The sequence below is a fragment of the Punica granatum genome, chromosome 6 (genome assembly GCF_007655135.1).
Source record: "Punica granatum isolate Tunisia-2019 chromosome 6, ASM765513v2, whole genome shotgun sequence".
NCBI classification, from domain to species: Eukaryota; Viridiplantae; Streptophyta; class Magnoliopsida; order Myrtales; family Lythraceae; genus Punica; species Punica granatum.
Window position 1 is genome coordinate 11,501,017 of NC_045132.1, and position 20,647 is coordinate 11,521,663.

Sequence of the window (20,647 nt, forward strand, 5' to 3'; positions counted from 1 at the left end):
AGAAGTCGAAGGAATTGTCCACGTCTGAGATCCACACTAATACTTCCTCAGCTTTTGCACTTCCGTTGAAAGTTGGGATTCTCTTTCGGCGATAATCCTTCTACACCCATAGGTGTCGTCTTATTCCACCGCAACTCTCGAGGGCTTTGGTCACTTGCTCGAGCGATAATCCTTCTACACCCATAGGTGTCGTCTTATTCCACCGCAACTCTCGAGGGCTTTGGTCACTTGCTCGAGCTGTGCTAAAATCTCTTCTTCTCTTCGTTGGAATGTGAGTAGGTCTTGGTCAAAAGTAAGCCCTCTTGTAGCTCGGTTGGGGTTGTCTTTAGCTATTATCTTCGCATATTTTACAAAATCCACTCAAACACACGTGTGTTCACTCTTTCACATGTTTCACTCGACTATAAGGATAAAACCATCGCTCTAATACCAAATGATGGGCTCACGAACCAAAACTGAATAAGAAAGAAGGATGGAGAGTAAAACCAACTAAACTCGCTCAATAAGATAACTCGCCACGAGTATGAAAAGTCACTTTGATTCGCCACGCTCAAGGATGAACGATAAGAATCAGGGATTTCATCACTAAACAAGGGATTTGTTCAGATAAGAAAATAGAAGAAACGCTCTAAGCAAATTTCATTCAAAATACTATTTTTGATATATCCTCTTACAATGAGGTTAATAGCATATATATAGAGAGAAGACACATCCCCTGACTCTAGAATATGAAACTGACATCTAAACTCCTCTAGATTACTTTCCTAAAATAGAATAAAGAAACAATCTGGAATAAGAAACTTAAGATTACTGACTCAAGCTAATATAGGAAATAACATCTAATTAAGAGAAACTATATTGTTGCAATATAGGAATATTAATATCTAATGAAGTCAAATTCTTGTTCCGAAATCTTCTTGAATACCTGTTTGATCCCGAAAATTCGAATTCATATTGGGCTGCAATCTGAAGAACATCAGAAGATTACCCTGAGAAGCTGGGCACTAAAACAACTTCTCCAAGGACCACGTCTCAATAGAATTTCAACTGTAATGAGACAAAATCTGCTTCCGCCCAAAAGCCCAAAGAAGCATCTTTCCGCAGCTTCAGTAGGCATATCGCGATTCTACCGAGAAGCAAAATATAGACAACCCTACTGCTGCAACAGCCAAGCAGCTGCAAATCTTTTGACCTACTGGAGCATTGTGAGAAATTGACGACATGAATGCTGAGCAAATATACGTCAGTGAAAGCCATTGCGGAAGCCAGCAGGTTTTCCCTCAACTAGTTATCTGAACACATGATTCTTCGTAGGACTCTCATTGCCGGAGCTTGGGGGGTTTGAAGAAGTGCTTGGGTCATTTGATGAGCCATCTGAGTGGGGCGGAGACAAACTGGGAATAGCCTCCAGGATGGAACGGGGAGATTTTCGGGAGGACGCTGCCACATCAGCAGCTCTGTGATGAGATTGCCAGCCACTCTCACTGGAGGTCAGAAAAGCAAAAAGAAATTATATGTGAAAGGGAAAAAAATAAGAAAAAGAAAATACACACTAGCCATGAATATGCCGAGAAAAAGAAACGCAACATAGTAGTTTTTGGTAAACCAGTCATGAATATGCCGAATCTTCCTTATCTACAAACCTAGGTGAACTGCAACTCAAATCCTCACAAAGCTTGGCAGTAGCCACCGGGTCTTCCTATTCATTATGTTAACCAATCTCAATCCTGGCAAGACACTTTTGCTGCCTTCCACGGGCAGCTGCAGTCCAACTTGCCAAAACATATGGCATCTTGATGGGTTTCTATTTTGATTTCCAAATTCATTTTTTCAAAGAATATTCCTGGCAAGAATCTAAATCTGGTGGATCACTTGTGTCTAAGATGCATCTTCTGTTAAACAAACTAATTTCAGACGTGCAAGCAGTTGAAACACGATAGCCTTGCATGTGCAAATAGAGTTCTGCATGATTTAATAATCACATACATGATCCTCACCCATCAAAGGTCGCATTTGATTTTACACTTCTTGCAGTTGGACAAACCAGCGAGTGGTCAATGGCATTCTTAGATCGCTGTTGCCCTGGGCTAAGGGGTAAGTCCTGTAAATGTCACATTGAAACATAATCACTTTTCGGAACAGAAATGATCTTGGAAGTGAGAGAAGGGGAGCATAATGTATGCTAGGTACCTTTAATTTGATCCTGTTCGATGCCTGGCGAGAACAAGATTGGTTATCGTGAAGTTGCGAGTTCTTAAGGAACCGATGCTCGAGTAACATTGCAGCTGATGACCTTTCGGCAGGGTTTCTCTTAAAGCAATGTTGCAGGAAATCCTTGCCTTCTGGCGAGAGGCTTTCAGGGATTGGTGGGGTATCCTTCAGAATCTTAAACATTGCTGCAGCCTGCAAGTTTAAGAATTAAAGGTAAAATGACAAACTAAACATGTAAAGAGGAGAGAAAAACCACCAAAATTGTTTTCGGTAAATGAGGATGATGCTAGGCATGCCAGGTGCAATCCGTTATCAGAATTGGACCCAAAAAGAAACCAGTCAAGGCATGCATGGGGTCCATCGGTTTTGGATCCAAACCAGTCCAACCGCCTATACAACAAACAGAAATATAAAAGCAAATTGGACAAGTGAAGTCCCTGCAGGGGAAGAACAGCCTGCTCGGACTGAACATAGAGAATGTGATTCCTTACCCCCTCATACTCGCTCCAAGGTGGTTTTCCAGTTAGCATTTCTATTATGGTACATCCGAGACTCCATATATCAACGGCAAGAGCAACATCGGAGTTGCTATCTCTCTGCATCACGGCATTCATGAGCTGCAGGCATAGTCAATCATATCAGCATTCAAAGAATCTGTACTTCCACTTTGAATTCTACAAAGATTAGATTTTCGACCAATAATGAATAATACCTCAGGTGCCATCCAGTACGGACTTCCCTTTAGAGAGAGATCAGATGCTTGTCCCGAAAGCTGAGCAATGAAAAGAAGTTCAGAGATATAAACATCAAGAAGGTTGTTTGAATTGTCCCAAAAAAAACAATCATGGCTTTATCACCCAAAAATGTCATAGACACAAAAATTACACAGTGTCAAAAAGATACAACAAAGCTCTGTATATTTGATCAACAAAATAGTAACTAGAGGAATTGTTAAGCATAAAAACAATATGTCTTCAAATTGTTATAGATGAGGTAACCAAAGTTAGTTTACAGAGGTTCCTTATACTATGCAACCAATCTATGATTTTTAGTTCAATTAGATTTTTAGCTTCCAATTATTAATCATGTAGTGCTAAGAATAGCATGCATAATATTTAATGGAATAGAACGATGGTTCAATAAAAAAAGTTGAATCACTGATACTAATGCAGACTAGATGCAAACTTATTCTTATGAAAAATTAAAGGAGAGTGCATGTCGATTTGCATAGCTTGGAATAGTAGGACTCTCACATGTTTAGCCATCCCAAAGTCGGCAAGTTTTACGACCCCAGAGGCATCTACAAGCAAGTTAGCCCCCTTGATGTCCCTGTATACCAAGACAAGGGGTTAAAAGTTAATAAGTCCAAACACAAAAAGCAAAATCTAATGAAAATAAATCTTTCAACAATTCAGCTCGACTGTTCAAATTGGAGATGAACCAGGAAATTGTATATCTCATATTGAAATATTTATATGAATATATCTATTTCTTATAGAGGTCGTTTCTTAAGTGGTCAGACCCACAGAAATCCATGTGGGACCCAGAATCCATGCCTTAACCATTTGATCTTTTTTCCTGCTCTTTTCACTAACGTTTCGCCTCTAGTTTGTAGTTCTCTCATCTAAAACTGTGCTTAAGCAACCCTCAATTTTTACCAACAAAAAATTATTTAATAAATTAAACCATGGATTGACTCTACCTGTGAATGGTCTTCTTGCTGTGCAAGTAAGCCAAACCCGACAGAATATGGCGGGTAAAACAACGGACCACCGATTCTGTTATGGCTCCGCAGTGTTCTCGAACATACTTATTAATGGACCCAGGATGAACATACTCCAGATATATATAGAACCGGTCCTCAATCTGGATATCCATTTATAGCGTTTCCAATCAGTAAAAATAATCATTAAAGATACCACAGAGTAGATATCAAACCCGCAAAACGAAGTAGAATTACTCACTATTTCACTGCCGTAATACTGCACGATATTCGGGTGTTTTAGGCGGCTCAGAACTTTGATCTCCTGTACAGGTGTTAGAAACGGCATGAATAACACTAAATTTGTATTACTCAAATAGACTTTAGACCCACCAAATGAAGTTTAAACAAATGCTCCTCTGATTATACTTGGCATGAGCGAGGTGGAGAGGGATGTGGTAGGACGATGCCTATCAGAGATCATAGACTAAGGTTGCCACCATATGACTTACCCTTTATCCCCCCAAGAGAAATGCTCCATTTGGTTCATACGTAAAAACATGTTTCTCATTTAAGAAAATAATAAAAGAATCATACTTAATGTGTAGACATTTCTTCAGACTGCTTTGACCAACCAGATAGAAGAATGCATTAAAAGATAAAGATTACTATTGAACAGATAAGCAGAACGCCCATGTGTCAAATAGAAAGAATGCCACGAAGTTACCTGCTCCAACTGCTTCATGCATTCTATAGACTTCGGATCATCAGGAAATAGCTCGACCTCCTTCATCGCACAAAGAGCCCCTGTCTCCCTGTTTAACAACAAAAACATTTCTACAAACTTAATTTCTGACCAAATATAAGCAATCAAAGAAAAAGGCAATTTCGAAAACAACATACAGGTTGGAGGCCACATAAACACTCCCGAATGTGCCACGCCCGATGAGTTTTCCCTTCTGCCATTGGCTATTAAGCGGCACGGACTCTGGCTTAAAAGCAACATGAGGATTGCCAGAAGGAGAGAGTGAAGCGGCCCCAGGAGGCAGAGGCAGGGGGTGAACACTCGTGTGAGAGTTACTCTCACGCCGTGACATGGGGCTCGGTCCAGGGGCACGCCTGTTGGCATTTCTGGGGCAGACCAAATTTGGTTGGCTTTCGGAGTTATGTAATAGTACGGAAAGAAATCGCCAGTAGCAACTTTCGGGGGGCTAAGCATGGGACTCGCAAAGGGACTTGCTGCAAAAGGACTCGTCGCGAAGGGACTTGTCGGGGCACTCCTGATGGGAACATTGATCATAAAGTTGTCATAAGAGCTTTCTGCAGCGTTTACATCTTGGAACACCCTCGTAGATGTTCTCGCTTCGAGAGGCTCCAACACAATCTTTTTATCTCTTTGAGAGAGAACACTGTGACGGGGTAAGAAAAAACAAATGGGTTATTTTGAGGTAAGGAACATGATTCAAAATATGTAATGATGACAGATTCATTGACCAATGATATTGATGGAATTGGCCCATGACAGTACTTGGGTAAAAACTACTAAAAGATTTTGATAACATTTGAATTCAGAGTTAAAGTTATTTTGATTTTAATTTTGATTTTGATTATGAAAAAAGACAAATGAGATGTGATTATAAATTTGACTTGAGAAACGTGTATTTTTGTTGTGTAATGTGTTAAGTTAAAGTTAAAATTAAAATTTTTAAATTAGGAAATGTGTATTTTTGTTGAGTTAAAGTTAAAATTAAAGTTAAAATCATTGAATTCGCAATCCAAACGGGCCTTAAGTTTTTTCATGAACAGATAAGCTATGAACAGCCAAAGCATGAAATATCTTGTGCTTTCTCACCACCTTCCTGTAAATGAACTGCGACAAGCGGAGCGGGAAAAAAGAAAAATTAATAACTGGTGAAAAGTGTAAGCTGTACAGCAACTTATAAGATTTTCTGTTCACTCTGTCTACAAGCCTCGTGAAATATTGATAAAGGAAGGGCAAAGATTAAGGATATATACAGACAAAACCCTTTATGATCAACAACTTTAGGATATAAACGTAACAGGAGTTTATAATAAATTACCAAAGGAAGCAATCCGGATAATCGGTAGACAGGACACATAATCAGCTAGAGATTTTAGTTTATATTGAGATCTAATATAATCATGAGCAGCAGAGAGGAAAGGCCCAACTTTGGCTTAACATGAGCTCGCACCGCTTCAGTTACAGATAGCTCGCTTTATTGGATTATTTACAAGCAAATATTGCATTTACAGTTGTTTCATCCTCAAGTAAAGTCAAATTGCACATATGAAGTCGCAAATTTTGTACACCCAGACCACCTAAGATGATGGCACTCGTTAACTGACCGAACCAAGATAAAGGCAATCATTTCCAATTAAGTAAAAAGCGAACACATTCTCAGCTGTCAAATAAGCAAAGTCACGCTCCTCATTTTTCAAGACCATAAATTTCTGCACAGATGGGTAAGTACTTAACAAAAAACCGATAGCTCTTAAGACGCATTTCCCATGACCGTATGGGGGCAGGTGATAAAATTTATCGACCGGTTTTTCTTTCCTCTAAACAAAACATCAGCAGATGCTCGCGAACATACAAGGAACATGATTAGAAAATTTTGAACCCAATATGAACTCAAGCCAAAACAAACACCCAGGTCCATTGCCTAAAAGGGAAAAATTCACACCCACATCTAATCAAATAGTTTATGTGGGCGTGTGTTATATATATATATATATTGCACACAATGATCGAATAGCTGATTACCTTCCTTCATTGCTTCCATCCCCACGATCCCGGACAATGCCAGCCTCCTCAGGGGAAGGGAGCGGGCAGTCTCCTCTCTCGGGTTGGGAGCCCGTGAACCCTCCGACTCTTCGGAACAGGAGGGATATTTCGGGGAGAGGGAGAGGCTGCGGGGCGGCGCCCGGAGGAGAGGCTGTTGTTGTTGTTGGGGTGGTGGTGGCAGCAGGCTCGCCGTCTGGCGGAGGGAGGTGGAGGGCACCAGTAATCTCCCGCTCAGAGAGGTACCTGAGGTTCCTCTGGCGGGTGAGCTTGGGGCCAATCCTTTCGCCGGCAGCCTTGGTGGGGGAGGAGGAGGTGGAGGGAGGGGACAACGAGGCCTGGGAGAAGGAGATGTTTTGGAGCCAGCGCATAATGTGCTAATCATTGTTCATCGGAAAGAACCCATTTTTACCTTCCGTGAGGGAGCAGAGGGAGAGGGGAATGGGGGAGATTTAGTGGATTATGGGACATGGGTATTGGAGAATGGCCATTGCCGGCGGTGGAGGAGGGAGGAGGGAGGGGAGGAGCGACTAATCAGGTTTGTTGGGGCCCAAAAAGACAGAGAGAGACAACCACGCGGTTTACAACGTTACCTCTCCTCCCCTAACAGCCGATTGGCGCTCTCTCTCTCTCTCTCTCTCTCTATCCCTATATCTATATCTATATGTATGTGTATACAAAAAAATCATGGCAACGACCGAACAGGTTGTCTGGTTTTTCTGCTCTTTGGGGGGGGGGGGGGGGGGGGGGGTTCCTCTCTCTTTGGTTTGATTGTCTTTTTGTTAAATTTTATTAATTAACCGCAATTTGTTTGATTTTATTAACAGTTCTTATCTGACGCCGAATAAGACTTTGGCCATTCTCCTTTGTTTCTTTGAAGAAAGATTTCCTTTATCGTGTCAAACGGTTACAAACCAAGAGGCCTCTCTCTAGAACATCACTATTACTTGTACTATACAAAGATAAAAAGGGAAAATGTCAAATTTCGTCATTAATCTTTAACTATTTTTCTATCCTAGTCCTAAACCTTTTTTTTTACTGAATTTCATCCTCAATCTTTTTCGCGCGGTATGAGTTTAGTCCTTTTGTCCAAAATTCCGTCCATTTTCCCTTACATATATATTCGTCAAATGAGAGAGCATCACGTGCACGAAAGATCACTGCTACTCTAAACCGGTTGTTATAGAGCAAATCCGATTCCTGTTTTAATCACATCCGTAAACCAGACTAAAATATTTATGGTTCTTTTAGGATTTCAGCCATCACTTCTCTTTCATCGTCTCAGGCACCGACATATGGCTAGAATTCTAAAAGAACCAAAAATATATTAGTCTGATTTACAGGTCCAATTAAAAAAGGAATCTAATTTGCTCTACAACAACCGATTTAGAGTAGCAGTGATCTGTCGCGCACGTGGCACACTCTTATTTGACGAATATACATGTCAGGGAAAATGGATTGAATTTTAGATGGAATGACTAAACTCATACCGCGCAGAAAAGATTGAGGACGAAATCCAACAAAAGAAAAGGTTTAGGACTAAGATAGAAAAAGGGCTAAAGGTTGATGTCCAAATTTGACCTTTCTCAAAGATAAATTATTTCATGCCCTATTATCTCAAGAACATTACTATTAATTACTATACTATACAAAGATCGAATTACTTCTTGCCCTATTATCTCGTAGTGGGGGTTCTAAATTTTTTTTTAGCACCTAAAACATAGTTTTTTTTTTGCTGAATAAAAAGGCCGAGAGGGGGAGACCAGCATAGCAACCCCCTTTGGAGACCAAAGGGACTCCACAGCAGTCATGAAATATTCCATTCGCCCGAATGGGTAAAGGGCTCGCTGAGACATCGCACACATAGGTCACCATGACCCTATCAAAGCGCACAGTGAACCATAACAGCTCCCAATGGTAGAGGATAATGGTCTACTAACACAAGTGCTTTCGTATTTAAGTCGAGTTTTGACTCATCGACCTCCTCTTTGGAAGACGAATTCTGTTACCAGTTAGGCTACCACCTTGGTAGTGCACCTAAAACATAGTTAGTTGTTGTAAGCCACCGCCCATGTCATAGAATCCTCTATGAAGGCTTGGTTCTTACTTATGTAAAAGTAATAACATACAATTATTAAAAAATAAGTTTTGATTTCATAATAAATTAAAGTGTTTGAGAGGTAATAATATAAACTTTTGAAATTAAAAACTTGAAATAGAAAATAATCGGAATCTGTTTTCATTAGCACAATTAACTTGTTAGAGAAAATTACGTTTCCGATCATAGAAATTAGTCAATCAACAGTTTTTAAAAAAAAATCACCAAATATTGCTTCTCCTCAGAATCCAATAAAGTATGCACTTATTCAATCGCCACCACACGAAGCCTAAGAATGCTAGAACTAGCAAGTGAAATTTCAAAATGTTCATAGAGAAGAGAACATAAACATTTTATGTAGGGTATCCATCATTCTGCATAAACAGTAAGAGCACTGACTCACTGAGATATCATAAAATCTATATACGAAAATCAGAAACAACCTTTCGAGTTTGAATTTATTCATTTGAAATTTGGGTTCTTCTGCTAAATATATAAAAGCAGTGATGATACTTTAGAAGGTGCAACGTAGGACGAAATTTTCTTCCTAATGCAATGTGATCTTTCAATTTACTACTAGCAAAACTATGACAAATGGTGCACAATTGATGAGGTATCCCAATCTCAGGTTGGTGAGAGACAAGTGTCTTGACTTCATTATTTTTGTAAGGTATCTCATATCTCACAAGAGACGCCTTTTTATGGGAAAAATCATGTCGGCCAAGCCCAAAATGAAATACCATTTGACGGCCCCCTCCTGTCGCGAATTTTAGGCCACCAACATTATTGACGCCACCGGTGGGAAGGAAGCCATGTACTCAACTTCCCAACAAGACCCTTTCTCTTGGGGGCTATAATACAGTACCGTAATTCACATTCACTACAAGAATATTAAACTATTACTATAAAATATTTTGTCAAAATATGGTTTGATGTGATTCCCGCCAAGAATGACAAGACCCGACAACTAAAAGAACCCAAGATCGTTCCACAATCAGATTTGAGTGACAAACCTTCGACCCGTTGTTTACGACAAAAACAAGAACCTTGGTATAACTAACCTCAACCCGTTGTTTTATGCGAAACAAGAACCTCGGTATATAGGAAGACGCCACAAACGGTGATGGAAAACTGTTTGATAAGTTGATGATGAATGCCACGGAAACTTCCGATAAGTTCGAATCAGTTTTTCAAGAATCAAAGAGAATACCCTCACAATTTTTTGAATGTTCCTTCTTTACTAAAAATTGACTAAGATGAATATATATATAGACATAAACTAATCCTAATCTGGCCATATATCCTCCTAAAGATAAGGAAAATAAAACCTAGAATATCGATAGAGATATGATATAATCTATAAAGATATGAAATCTAAATATCCCTAGAAAATCTCTATGAGATTTTAACTTTCAACAAATCTGATGATATCTTCTCTTGATCATCAAATATTCTAGAAGCTTCCTCAAACACTTGCTGAATTTAGCCTTGTCCGGAATCTTCTATAACTTAAATCATGTTGATGGATTTTTGTTGATCACGTGGTTCATGTCCAATGGGCCTCCACGAATTTGCTTGAGCCCAAACCTCTTGAATCAGGCCGTTGAGTTCATCTTTAAATTTCTTTGCTCGTGCTCGCGTAATCGGTCCAATTGGAACTTGAACTGGATCCCTTGAAGTCGTGCTACGATTTGCATCATTCCCCACTTCTTGAAAAGGATTTGTCCTCAAATCATCACCTACATCAAAAGGAAGCAAATCAGCAACATTAAAAGTAGCACTTACATTGTACTCACCAAGTAAGTCTAGTTTATAAGCATTGTCATTGATGTGCTCCAGGACTTGAAAAGGACCATCTCCTGTTGGAAGCACTTTGGAACGTCTTTGCGTCGGAAATCTCTCTTTCCTCATATGCAACCAAACCCAATCTCCGGGTTCAAAAATCAGCTTATGACGGCCCTTGTTGGCGTGTTTTGTATACTGCTTCGTTCTTCGCTCAATGTTGAGTCTTGTTTTCTCATGAATCTGCTTGACAAATTCAGCTTTCTTTTTGCCATCTAAATTAACATGCTCAGTCAATGGTAAAGGAGATAAATCCAATGGAGTTAAAGGATTAAATCCAACAACAACTTCAAATGGTTAAAATTTAGTAGCAGAATAAACAGATCTGTTATAAGCAAACTCAACATGTGGTAAACGCTCTTCCCATGTTTTGATTTTTTTTTTATTAGTGCCCTCAACAAAGTGGACAAAGTTCTATTTACTACTTCCGTTTGTCCATCAGTTTGTGGGTGACAAGTAGTAGAAAACAACAACATAGTACCTAACTTACACCACAAAGTCTTCCAAAAATAACTCAAGAACTTAGCATCTCTATCTGAAACAATTGTTTTAGGCAAGCCATGTAACCTCACAATCTCCATAAAGAACAAATCAGCAACATGCGAAGCGTCATCCGTTTTGTGACATGGAATAAAGTGTGCCATCTTAGAAAATCTATCCACAACCACAAAAATTGAATCCCTCCCACGTTTAGTCCTAGGTAATCCTAACACAAAGTCCATTGAAATATCAATCCAAGGCTCACTATGAATAGGTAAATGAGTATACAAACCGTTGGGCTGCACTATGGATTTAGCTTGCCTACATGTAACACATCTACCACAAATTCTCTCAATATCTCTTTTCATATGTGGCCAATAGAAGTGTTCTTGCAAAATAGATAAAGTCTTTGCAACTCCAAAATGTCCTATTAATCCCCCACCATGAGATTCCTGCACTAATAACTCCCTCAAGGAACAATTAGGCACGCATAACTTATTCTCTCGAAACAGAAACCCATCATGTCTAAAGAACTTATCACAAGGTGTTTCCTCACAAGCCCGATATTCCCCACAAAATTCATGGTCATCAACATATAAATTTTTAATGTGCTCAAAACCAAGCAATTTTGCATCAAGTGTAGAGAGTAATGCATACCTGCGAAAAAGTGCATCGACGACTACATTCTCCTTACCTTACTTATACCGAATGACGTATGGAAACATCTCAATGAACTCCACCCATCGGGCATGTCTTTTGTTTAGCTTGTGTTGGCCCTTCAAGTGTTTAGAGGACTCATGATTGATGTGAATCACGAACTCCTTAGGCCATGGGTAGTGCTGCCACGTCTCCAAAGCTCGAACCAGAGTATACAACTCCTTATCATAAGTTGGGTAGCTTAAGGCTGCCCCGCTTAATTTTTCACTGAAGTAAGCAATTGGTCGTCCTTCCTGCGTAAGAACTGCACCTATACCAATACCTAAAGCATCACATTCAATCTCAAACGTTTTTGAAAAATTAGGTAAAGACAGTAAATGAGCGTTGGTCAACTTCTCTTTGATTAGCTGAAAAGCCTTCTCTTGTTCTTCTCCCCATCTAAATCCAACGTTCTTCTTGATCACTTCAGTAAGTGGTGCGGCTATACTACTAAAGTCTTTTACAAATCGTCAGTAAAAACTAACAAGTCCATGAAAACTACGAACATTACCTACACTTGTGGGAATCGGCCACTCTTGGATTGCACGTACCTTCTCCTCATCAACCTGTATACCTTGTGCACTAACAACAAATCCCAAAAATGCAAGCTTATCGGTACAAAACGTACACTTCTTCATATTAGCAAATAACTTTTCCTTCCTAAGCACATCTAAAAGAGATTTCAAATGTACCTTATGATCGTCCAAGTTTTTGCTATAAACGAGTATATCATCAAAGTAGACAACAACAAATCTACCTATAAATGCACGCAAAACATGATTCATAAGTCTCATAAAAGTGCTCGGAGCATTAGTCAAACCAAAAGGCATAACTAACCATTCATACAAACCATATTTTGTTTTAAAGGCAGTTTTCTATTTATCTCCTTTCATTCTAATCTGATGATAACCACTCTTTAAATCAATTTTAGAAAATACACAAGAACCATGCAGCTCATCTAACATATCATCTAAGCAAGGAATAGGATGACGATACTTTACCGTTATGTTGTTGATTGCTCGGCAATCAACGCACATTCTCCACGTCCCATCCTTCTTAGGTACAAGTATTACTGGAACAGCGCATGGGAGCTCTCCCTCACGTACCATTTCTCTAACAACTCACTTACCTGCCGTTGAAGCTCCTTTGTCTCCTCAAGATTGCTCCTATAGGCTGGTCGGTTTGGAATTGTCGCACCGGGAACAAAATCAATTTGATGTTTAATCCCTCAGATTAGAGGTAACCCATGTGGTGTTTCCTTGGGAAAGACATCCTCATACTCCTGCAAAAGAGAAACAACAGAACTAGACAAAACGAGATCAAGTTCGTTAGTATTAAAAAATGCCTCTTTGTATAAAAGTACAATCATCGGCTGATTTGAAAACATTGTTTGCCTAATTTCTTCCATTTGTGCATAAAAATTCTTTTGTTTTCTAGTTGATTTTCTATAAATGGCCGAATTTTGATTTTCTTTTTCTCTCTCATTTTTCTCGGCCTCTCTCTGATTTTCACTCTCTTTCTTTTGTTCACTCTCTTTTTACAATCTCACTTGATCCTCATATACTTGCTGCGGTGTTAATGGTACAAGAGTGATTGATCGTTAATCATGCTTCACACACACGCCTATCAAATTGCCATGGACGCCCTAGCAACAAGTGTCCTGCTTGCATAGGTACTACATCACACAACACTTCATCTTCGTATTTACCGATTCGAAATGCAACTAACACCTGCTTGTTCACCCTTATCTCACCACTATCATTTAATCATTGCAACTTGTACAGCCTAGGGTGTTTCAACATGGACAGTCCCAATTTTTCCACCATGGTTGTGCTTGCGACATTAGTACAACTACCACCATCAATAATCACACTACATACCTTGTCTTTAACGTAATACCTAGTGTGAAAGATGTTCTCTCGCTGCACTTCTTTAACTCCCTTTGTTTGCAAGCTCAATGCTCTCCTTGCCACCAATGTCAAAGCATCAGGGGCTAAATATTCCTCTTCGGAAACGTCCTCCAATAGGGGCATGTCATCGGTGTCAGAATCTTCATTGTCGGTCACAATTTCACCATTGTCTCGCATCACCATGACCCGCTTGTTTGGGCATTGACTTGCTATGTGTCCCTTACCTTGGCATTTAAAACACTTAATGTCATGATTCCTGGAGGTAGAAGCGTCGGTTTTACCTTGAAAAACGTGGCTGGTTGCTTCTTGCTTTTGCTCGGTTTTCAACTTCGACGTGGATTGCTTCTCATCTTTCTTCCACAAATTCGGTTTCCAAGTGGATGTGCTTGGACTTTGGCTTGCACGTGTATTGCCTCTCCTCTTGAACTAGTTCTCAATCTTGATGGCCATGTGCACCATATCCTCCAACTCCACATAATGTTGTAATTCCACGACATTTTGAATTTCTCGGTTCAATCCAGCCAAAAATCTTGCCATAGTAGCCTCCCGATCCTCCTCTATGTTAGCTCTAATCATGGCCACTTCCATCTCCTTAAAATAATTCTCTACACTCCGGTTACCTTGCCTAAGACTTTGCAACTTATTATACAACTCCCGGTAGTAATAACTGGGAACAAATCGCTTCCTCATCACCCTTTTCATTTCCTCCCACGTATCTATAGGTGGCTCTCTATTTCTTCTCCTATATATCACCAATTGATCCCACTAAACAATTGCATAATCCGAGAATTCAATGGCTGCCAATTTGACTTTCGTAAGTTCGGAATAACTGTAACAATCAAATACAAACTCCACCTTTTTCTCCCACTCAAGGTATGCTTCGGGATCACTCTTTCCTTGGAACGATGGGATTTTCATCTTAATACTACCCAGGTAATTGTCTTCCCGATTCCTAACTTTTCTAAACCGCCCTGCACGTCTCCTATTACTGACAACCGAATCCCGATCATCTTTTTCATCAAAACTAGCCGCATAATTATCTTCATATTCAACCCTTATTTCCCTTAGTTGAACTCTTTCCCCCCTACGCACATTTGGAGCGTTTCGTTTTTGCTCCACACCTGTGTTCTCCATCCGATCTATCCGTTCATGAACCTGCTCCAACTCCAACCTCATCACATGCCTCATCTCACTCATCATGGCCTCCATAAGTACTTTCGAATCAGCCAATTCCGTAGCACCTTCGGGAATACTCTTAGAACTGTTGTGAGACATGATTGCTGCAAAATAAAGTTAGAAAGAATGGACCTCACAATTCTCTCCCTTACGTGTTTACACTCAAGAATGTGAATCACTCTACACTCGTGTTTTCACTCAAACAAACGTGGCTTTTAACCCTCTAATGTTCTCACCACTCTTGCCTTTTTCCACTCGACAATTCTCTTTCAGTTCTTTTGGAACTAAACAAACAACTCCAAATTTTCCAGCAACAATTCACCAAGAACTCATCAAGGAAAATTAATGGTCAAAGGAAATTTCAGGAAGAAAATAAACAAGAGAAAAGGCAACCAGAATGAAGTAAATCAGAATGTTATATGAAATTATGGAATCAGAATCAATGTAGATCACAAATAAAAGGAAATAACAACTTTAGAATGGTCTGAGGTACAAAATTTGGATCAAATTGACAATGATGTCTTCTTTCTTTTCTTTCGATTTTTTTTTTCAGCTATGTATTTTTTTTTGCCAAAATTTTTTTTTTCAGCTCTTTTTCTTTTACTACTAACAATCCACAAAGAACAAACTCGATGAAGCGAAACTCAGCAAATTGAAACAAAAAAGGATAGGATAAACCCGATTTGGAGCATGATGCTCTGATACCAAATGATGTGATTCCCGCTAAGAATGACAAGACCCGACAACTAAAGGAACCCAAGATCGTTCCACGATCAGATTTGAGTGACAAACCTTTGACCCGTTGTTTACGACAAAAATAAGAACCTTGGTATAACTGACCTCAACCCGTTGTTTAATGCGAAACAAGAACCTCGGTATATAGGAAGACGCCACAAACGGTGATGGAAAGCCGTTTGATAAGTCGATGATGAACGCCACGGAAACTTCCGATAAGTTCGAATTAGTTCTTCAAGAACCAAAGAAAATACTCTCACAATTTTCTGAATGTTCCTTATTTATTAAAAATTGACTAAGATGAATATCTATAGACATAAACTAATTCTAATATGGCCATATCTCCTCCTAAAAATAAGGAAAATAAAACCTAGAATATCGATAGAGATATAACATAATCTATAAAGATATGAAATCTAAATATCCCTAGAATATCTCCATGAGATTTTAACTTTCAAAAAATCTGATGATATCTTCTCTTGATCATCAAATATTCTAGAAGCTTCCTCAAACACTTGCTAAATTTAGCCTTGTCCGAAATCTTCTATAACTTGAATCATGTTGATGGATTTTTGATGATCACGTGGTTCATGTCCAATGGGCCTCCACGAATTTGCTTGAGCCCAAACCTCTTGAATCAGGCCGTTGAGTTCATCTTTAAACTTCTTTGCTCGTGCTCACGTAATCGGTCCAATTGGAACTTGAACTGGATCCGTTGAAGTCGTGCTACGATTTGTATCATGGTTGGTATTTGTCACTAAATGTTTCTTGTGACAATTTTTTTTTGTCACAGTTTTCATCAAAAAAAACTCGTCTTAATAAGTTTGCCATGACAAAATATTACTTTATCACAATATCATATCACATATTGTGACAAAGTTATATTTTGTAGTTATAAATCATTTTATTGTGAAAAAATAAAATGTCACAATATTAAGATGATTTCGTTGCAATAAATGTCTTTTGTCATGAAAAATCAATCTTTAATTTTCGAATGAAATATCTCGTGATAAAATACATGACGAAATATTCGTCAAAATAAAAAAATTAATAAAATAAAAATTCGTAATTAGGAATAATTAATAATTTTTTGAAAATATTAATTTTCTAAAAATTTATAAAATTAAATTCTTCTTTTCACGAATTCTTTCGTCATAATTGACGAATTCTTTCATCATAATTATTTTATCTATAATTCATACGGTTAATTTGGCAAAAGTTACATTTTATCCAATACTGTAATCATAGGCCAAATTGGAGGTACAAAATTAGTGAAAAATGAAAGCAATACAAACATTTTCAAATAAAATCAATAGCACCAAATTGGTATTAACCTATTAATCCAAAGTTATAATATTAAAATGTCAAAGAAATTTCAAACTACAAGTCTAAGAAGAGAACTACTTCTACTTGAACTTAGAAATTAAAAGAAAACATCCAATTAAAAGAAATTACAAGTCATGACATAAAGGCTTATTTTCTTTTTTTTTCAGTGAATAAAGGATTGTTTTATTTTTTAAAGCAACGTACAGGATCTCATATAAATATGAAGATAAGTATGGAAAACACAATTTTTTTAAAGTTATATATACAACCACATTTACAGATATATCTAATAAAAACTAATTAACAACATAAAAATTTATTATTTATTAAATGAGAACTTAATATTTGAAAACTTAAACATTCAAGATTAATACATCATGAAAATTTAAAATGCTTTAAAATATTCTCTAAGTAATCAGATAGTAAAAAATTCAATTAAATTTAAAATTTAAAGATTTGTGATTACTAAATAATATTACTAAAAGGATTTTTAAAATAAAAAATTTGACATTTTTGAATGATATCATAAAAAAATAGAGATTATATTATTTAGATACAACAATTGATCGGAAAATATATATTTGAAAAATTGAAAAATTAATGCATTTAGATCGTATTATTTGAAAAAAAATTTAAAAACTTAAGTTTATATTTGGTAGATAACAAATATAAAAAACTAAAAGAAATTATGAAATTATTCTATAGATAATCACATTTTACCATAAAGTACTTATCTATAATAAAAATTATGAATTTGTGAATACTATAAACTATTTAAAAATAAAAAAAATCAAGGATGTTTTGTAGGTAAATAATAATACTTTTGATGAAATCATTTTTCACGAAAAATTATACTATATATTGTGAAAAATAATTTGTTGCTATTAGTTGAAAAATGAGATTATCGAGATAGAATTCAGTTGTCACGATATAGCATGTCATTAGTAACATATATATTTGTCACTATATATGTTGGCATGACTTTTTATGATAAAGTTTTCGCAATAAAATAATTTTGTCATAATATTACAGCTTTGAATCATAAAGAATTGTCAGCCAAAGTAATCGTGACAAACTATTGTGACAAAATCACTTTCCGTCACTCTAAGTATATTATTTTTGACAATTTAAAATGAAAAATTATTTTTCGTCTTGATTGGACAATTATTGTGACAAAATTATATTTTATCACTATATAACTGTTTCTTTTGACAAACATTTATTTGTGGCGAGAGATTTTGTCATAATAAATGAAATTTCTTATAGTGATTGCAGAGGGACGGGGGTTTTGGCATCTTTAAAAAAATAATGTACACTTATTTTTTATCAAAGAGATGCCTTTTAAAGACAACCATGTGCGTCAAGCTCAACACTGACAACGCGATAAACTTATGTGTGGAGCCTCCTTCAAAGGAGTAAATTGTAAAGGCCAATCGGAGAGTGTCACGTCATTGCGCTCCGAATTTCTGCCAGTGAGTTTTCTTCTTATAATAAGAAACTTTGTATATTACCTACTGAATTTCTTATTATTACGAGATACATCATTATTTATGAGAAAATTAGTACTATCAATACAACAAGACTCTTGTCAAACATCAAATTCCTTACTAAATAATAAGAAAATTATCATCTTTTTTTTTCATAGCATCATTTTACTCTGTGTTGAGATCGGTTTCATATTTAAAGGACAATCGAAGACCCGGTAGAAACAAGAAAGAATCGACCAAGGAGGTGTGGATGCGTCGTGACCTCTGTCAGAGGAGATTGGCTTAGTAATTAGCTCGCGGAGAGAAATCGAGACGTCATCATGTCTCTTGAGACAGCGGTCTAGTGAGACGAGCGGGTGGTGATTATGGTTAGGTATGGACAAACCACGATAAAAAAGTTGACTAGCTTGAAAAGACAAGATTTCAAGATATCTTCGGGCGTGTATTTTTTATCTTGTTTCCTACACTAAAAGGAATATATTCTAGGAATTCTACAATGTATTTTTAGAATATTTAGGGTCTTGAGTCTATATATATGGGGATGAGCCTTGGAAGACATAAACATGTGTGAGATTGAGAAATAACTTGTAATTTTCTTAGGAAACTCTCTAGTTATCCTCTTGGATTGCATTTAATACATGGAAATCTATATAGATTCCTAGGAAAGTTAATATCAATTACCTGGACTCATAAAATTTTCATGTTTGATTAGATCACAACAATTTACATTCCCACTTGATTCATGAGTGACACTTATCAGCAAAGTTAGAATTACTTTTTGTAACTTGAATACATATTTAGTTTATGTTGTGAGGAATGCTATTAACTATTAACGATACTATTGAATGCCATTTCTTTTAAATACAAATAATCTTTATAATTATTAAATAGAAAACAAAATGATGACTCACTACAAAAAATGTGTCTTTTTCGACAAATTTTCATACTTTTTCCAATCCACTTGTGCGTCAAGAAAAACACGGGCGGCACGTCTCACGATGCACTAAAGTACGTCGTGATAGATACCTTCGAGAAAGGCTTGGCAACACACTGTTCTTTGAGTCGGGAAAAATACCCCTATCCTGCCTCAATTTTTTGAGTAGAGAAAAACTATAACATATCCCGACATACAAAAGCGTCGGCAAAGACTCGCCTCTCTTACAACTTGATGCAAATCGTAGCACGACTTCAAGGGATCCAGTTCAAGTTCCAATTGGACCGATTACACGAGCACGAGCAAAGAAGTTTAAAGATGAACTCAACGGCCTGATTCAAGAGGTTTGGGCTCAAGCAAATTCGTGGAGGCCCATTGGACATGAACCACGTGATCAACAAAAATCCATCAATTTGATTCAAGTTATAGAAGATTCTGGACAATGCTAAATTTAACAAGTGTTTGAGGAAGCTTCTAGAATAGTTGATGATCAAGAGAAGACATCATCAGATTTGTTTAAAGTTTAAATTTCATGTAGATATTCTAGGGATATTTAGATTTCATATCTTTTATAGATTATGTCATATTTCTATCGATATTCTAGGTTTTATTTTCCTTATCTTTAGGAGGAGATATGGTCAGATTAGGATTAGTTTATGTCTATCTATATTCATCTTAGTCAATTTTTAATAAAAAGGGAACATTCAGAAAATTGTGAGAGTATACTCTTTGGTTCTTGAAGAACTAATTCGAACTTATCGGAAGTTTCCATGGCGTTCATCATCGACTTATCAAACGGCTTTCCACTACCGTTTGTGGCATCTTCATCGACTTATCAAACGGCTTTCCATTACCGTTTGTGGCGTCTTCCTATATACCGAGGTTCTTGTTTCGCAATAAACAACGGGTTGAGGTCAGTTATACCAAGGTTCTTGTTTATGTTGTAAACAACGGGTTGAGGGTTCGTCAATCAAATCTGATTGCGGAACGATCTTGGGTTCCTTTAGTTGTCGGGTCTCGTCATTCTTGGCGAGAATCGCATCATTTGGTATCAGAGCATCAGGCTCCAAATCGGGTTTATCCTATCCTTTTTTGTTTCAATTTGTTGAGTTTTGCTTCATCGAGTTTGTTCTTTGTGGATTGTTAGCAGCAAAAAAAAAAGAGCTGAAAAAAAATTTCGGCAAAAAAAAAATACAGAGCTGAAAAAAAAAGATCGAAAGAAAAGAAAGAAGACATCGTTGTCAATT

General features: G+C 37.4%; 1 protein-coding gene across 1 annotated transcript; it reads right to left on the reverse strand.

Moving 5' to 3' along the window:
- Positions 1-609: 609 nt before the first annotated feature.
- On the reverse strand, positions 610-7,371 carry LOC116211456 (mitogen-activated protein kinase kinase kinase 5-like). The gene is given in 12 exon segments (XM_031545846.1): positions 610-1,484; positions 1,998-2,101; positions 2,191-2,403; positions 2,703-2,828; positions 2,924-2,983; positions 3,465-3,540; positions 3,914-4,077; positions 4,176-4,238; positions 4,641-4,728; positions 4,817-5,009; positions 5,012-5,322; positions 6,699-7,371. Coding segments are annotated over 12 exon segments (1,983 nt in total). The 5' UTR covers positions 7,088-7,371; the 3' UTR covers positions 610-1,288.
- Positions 7,372-20,647: the final 13,276 nt, after the last annotated feature.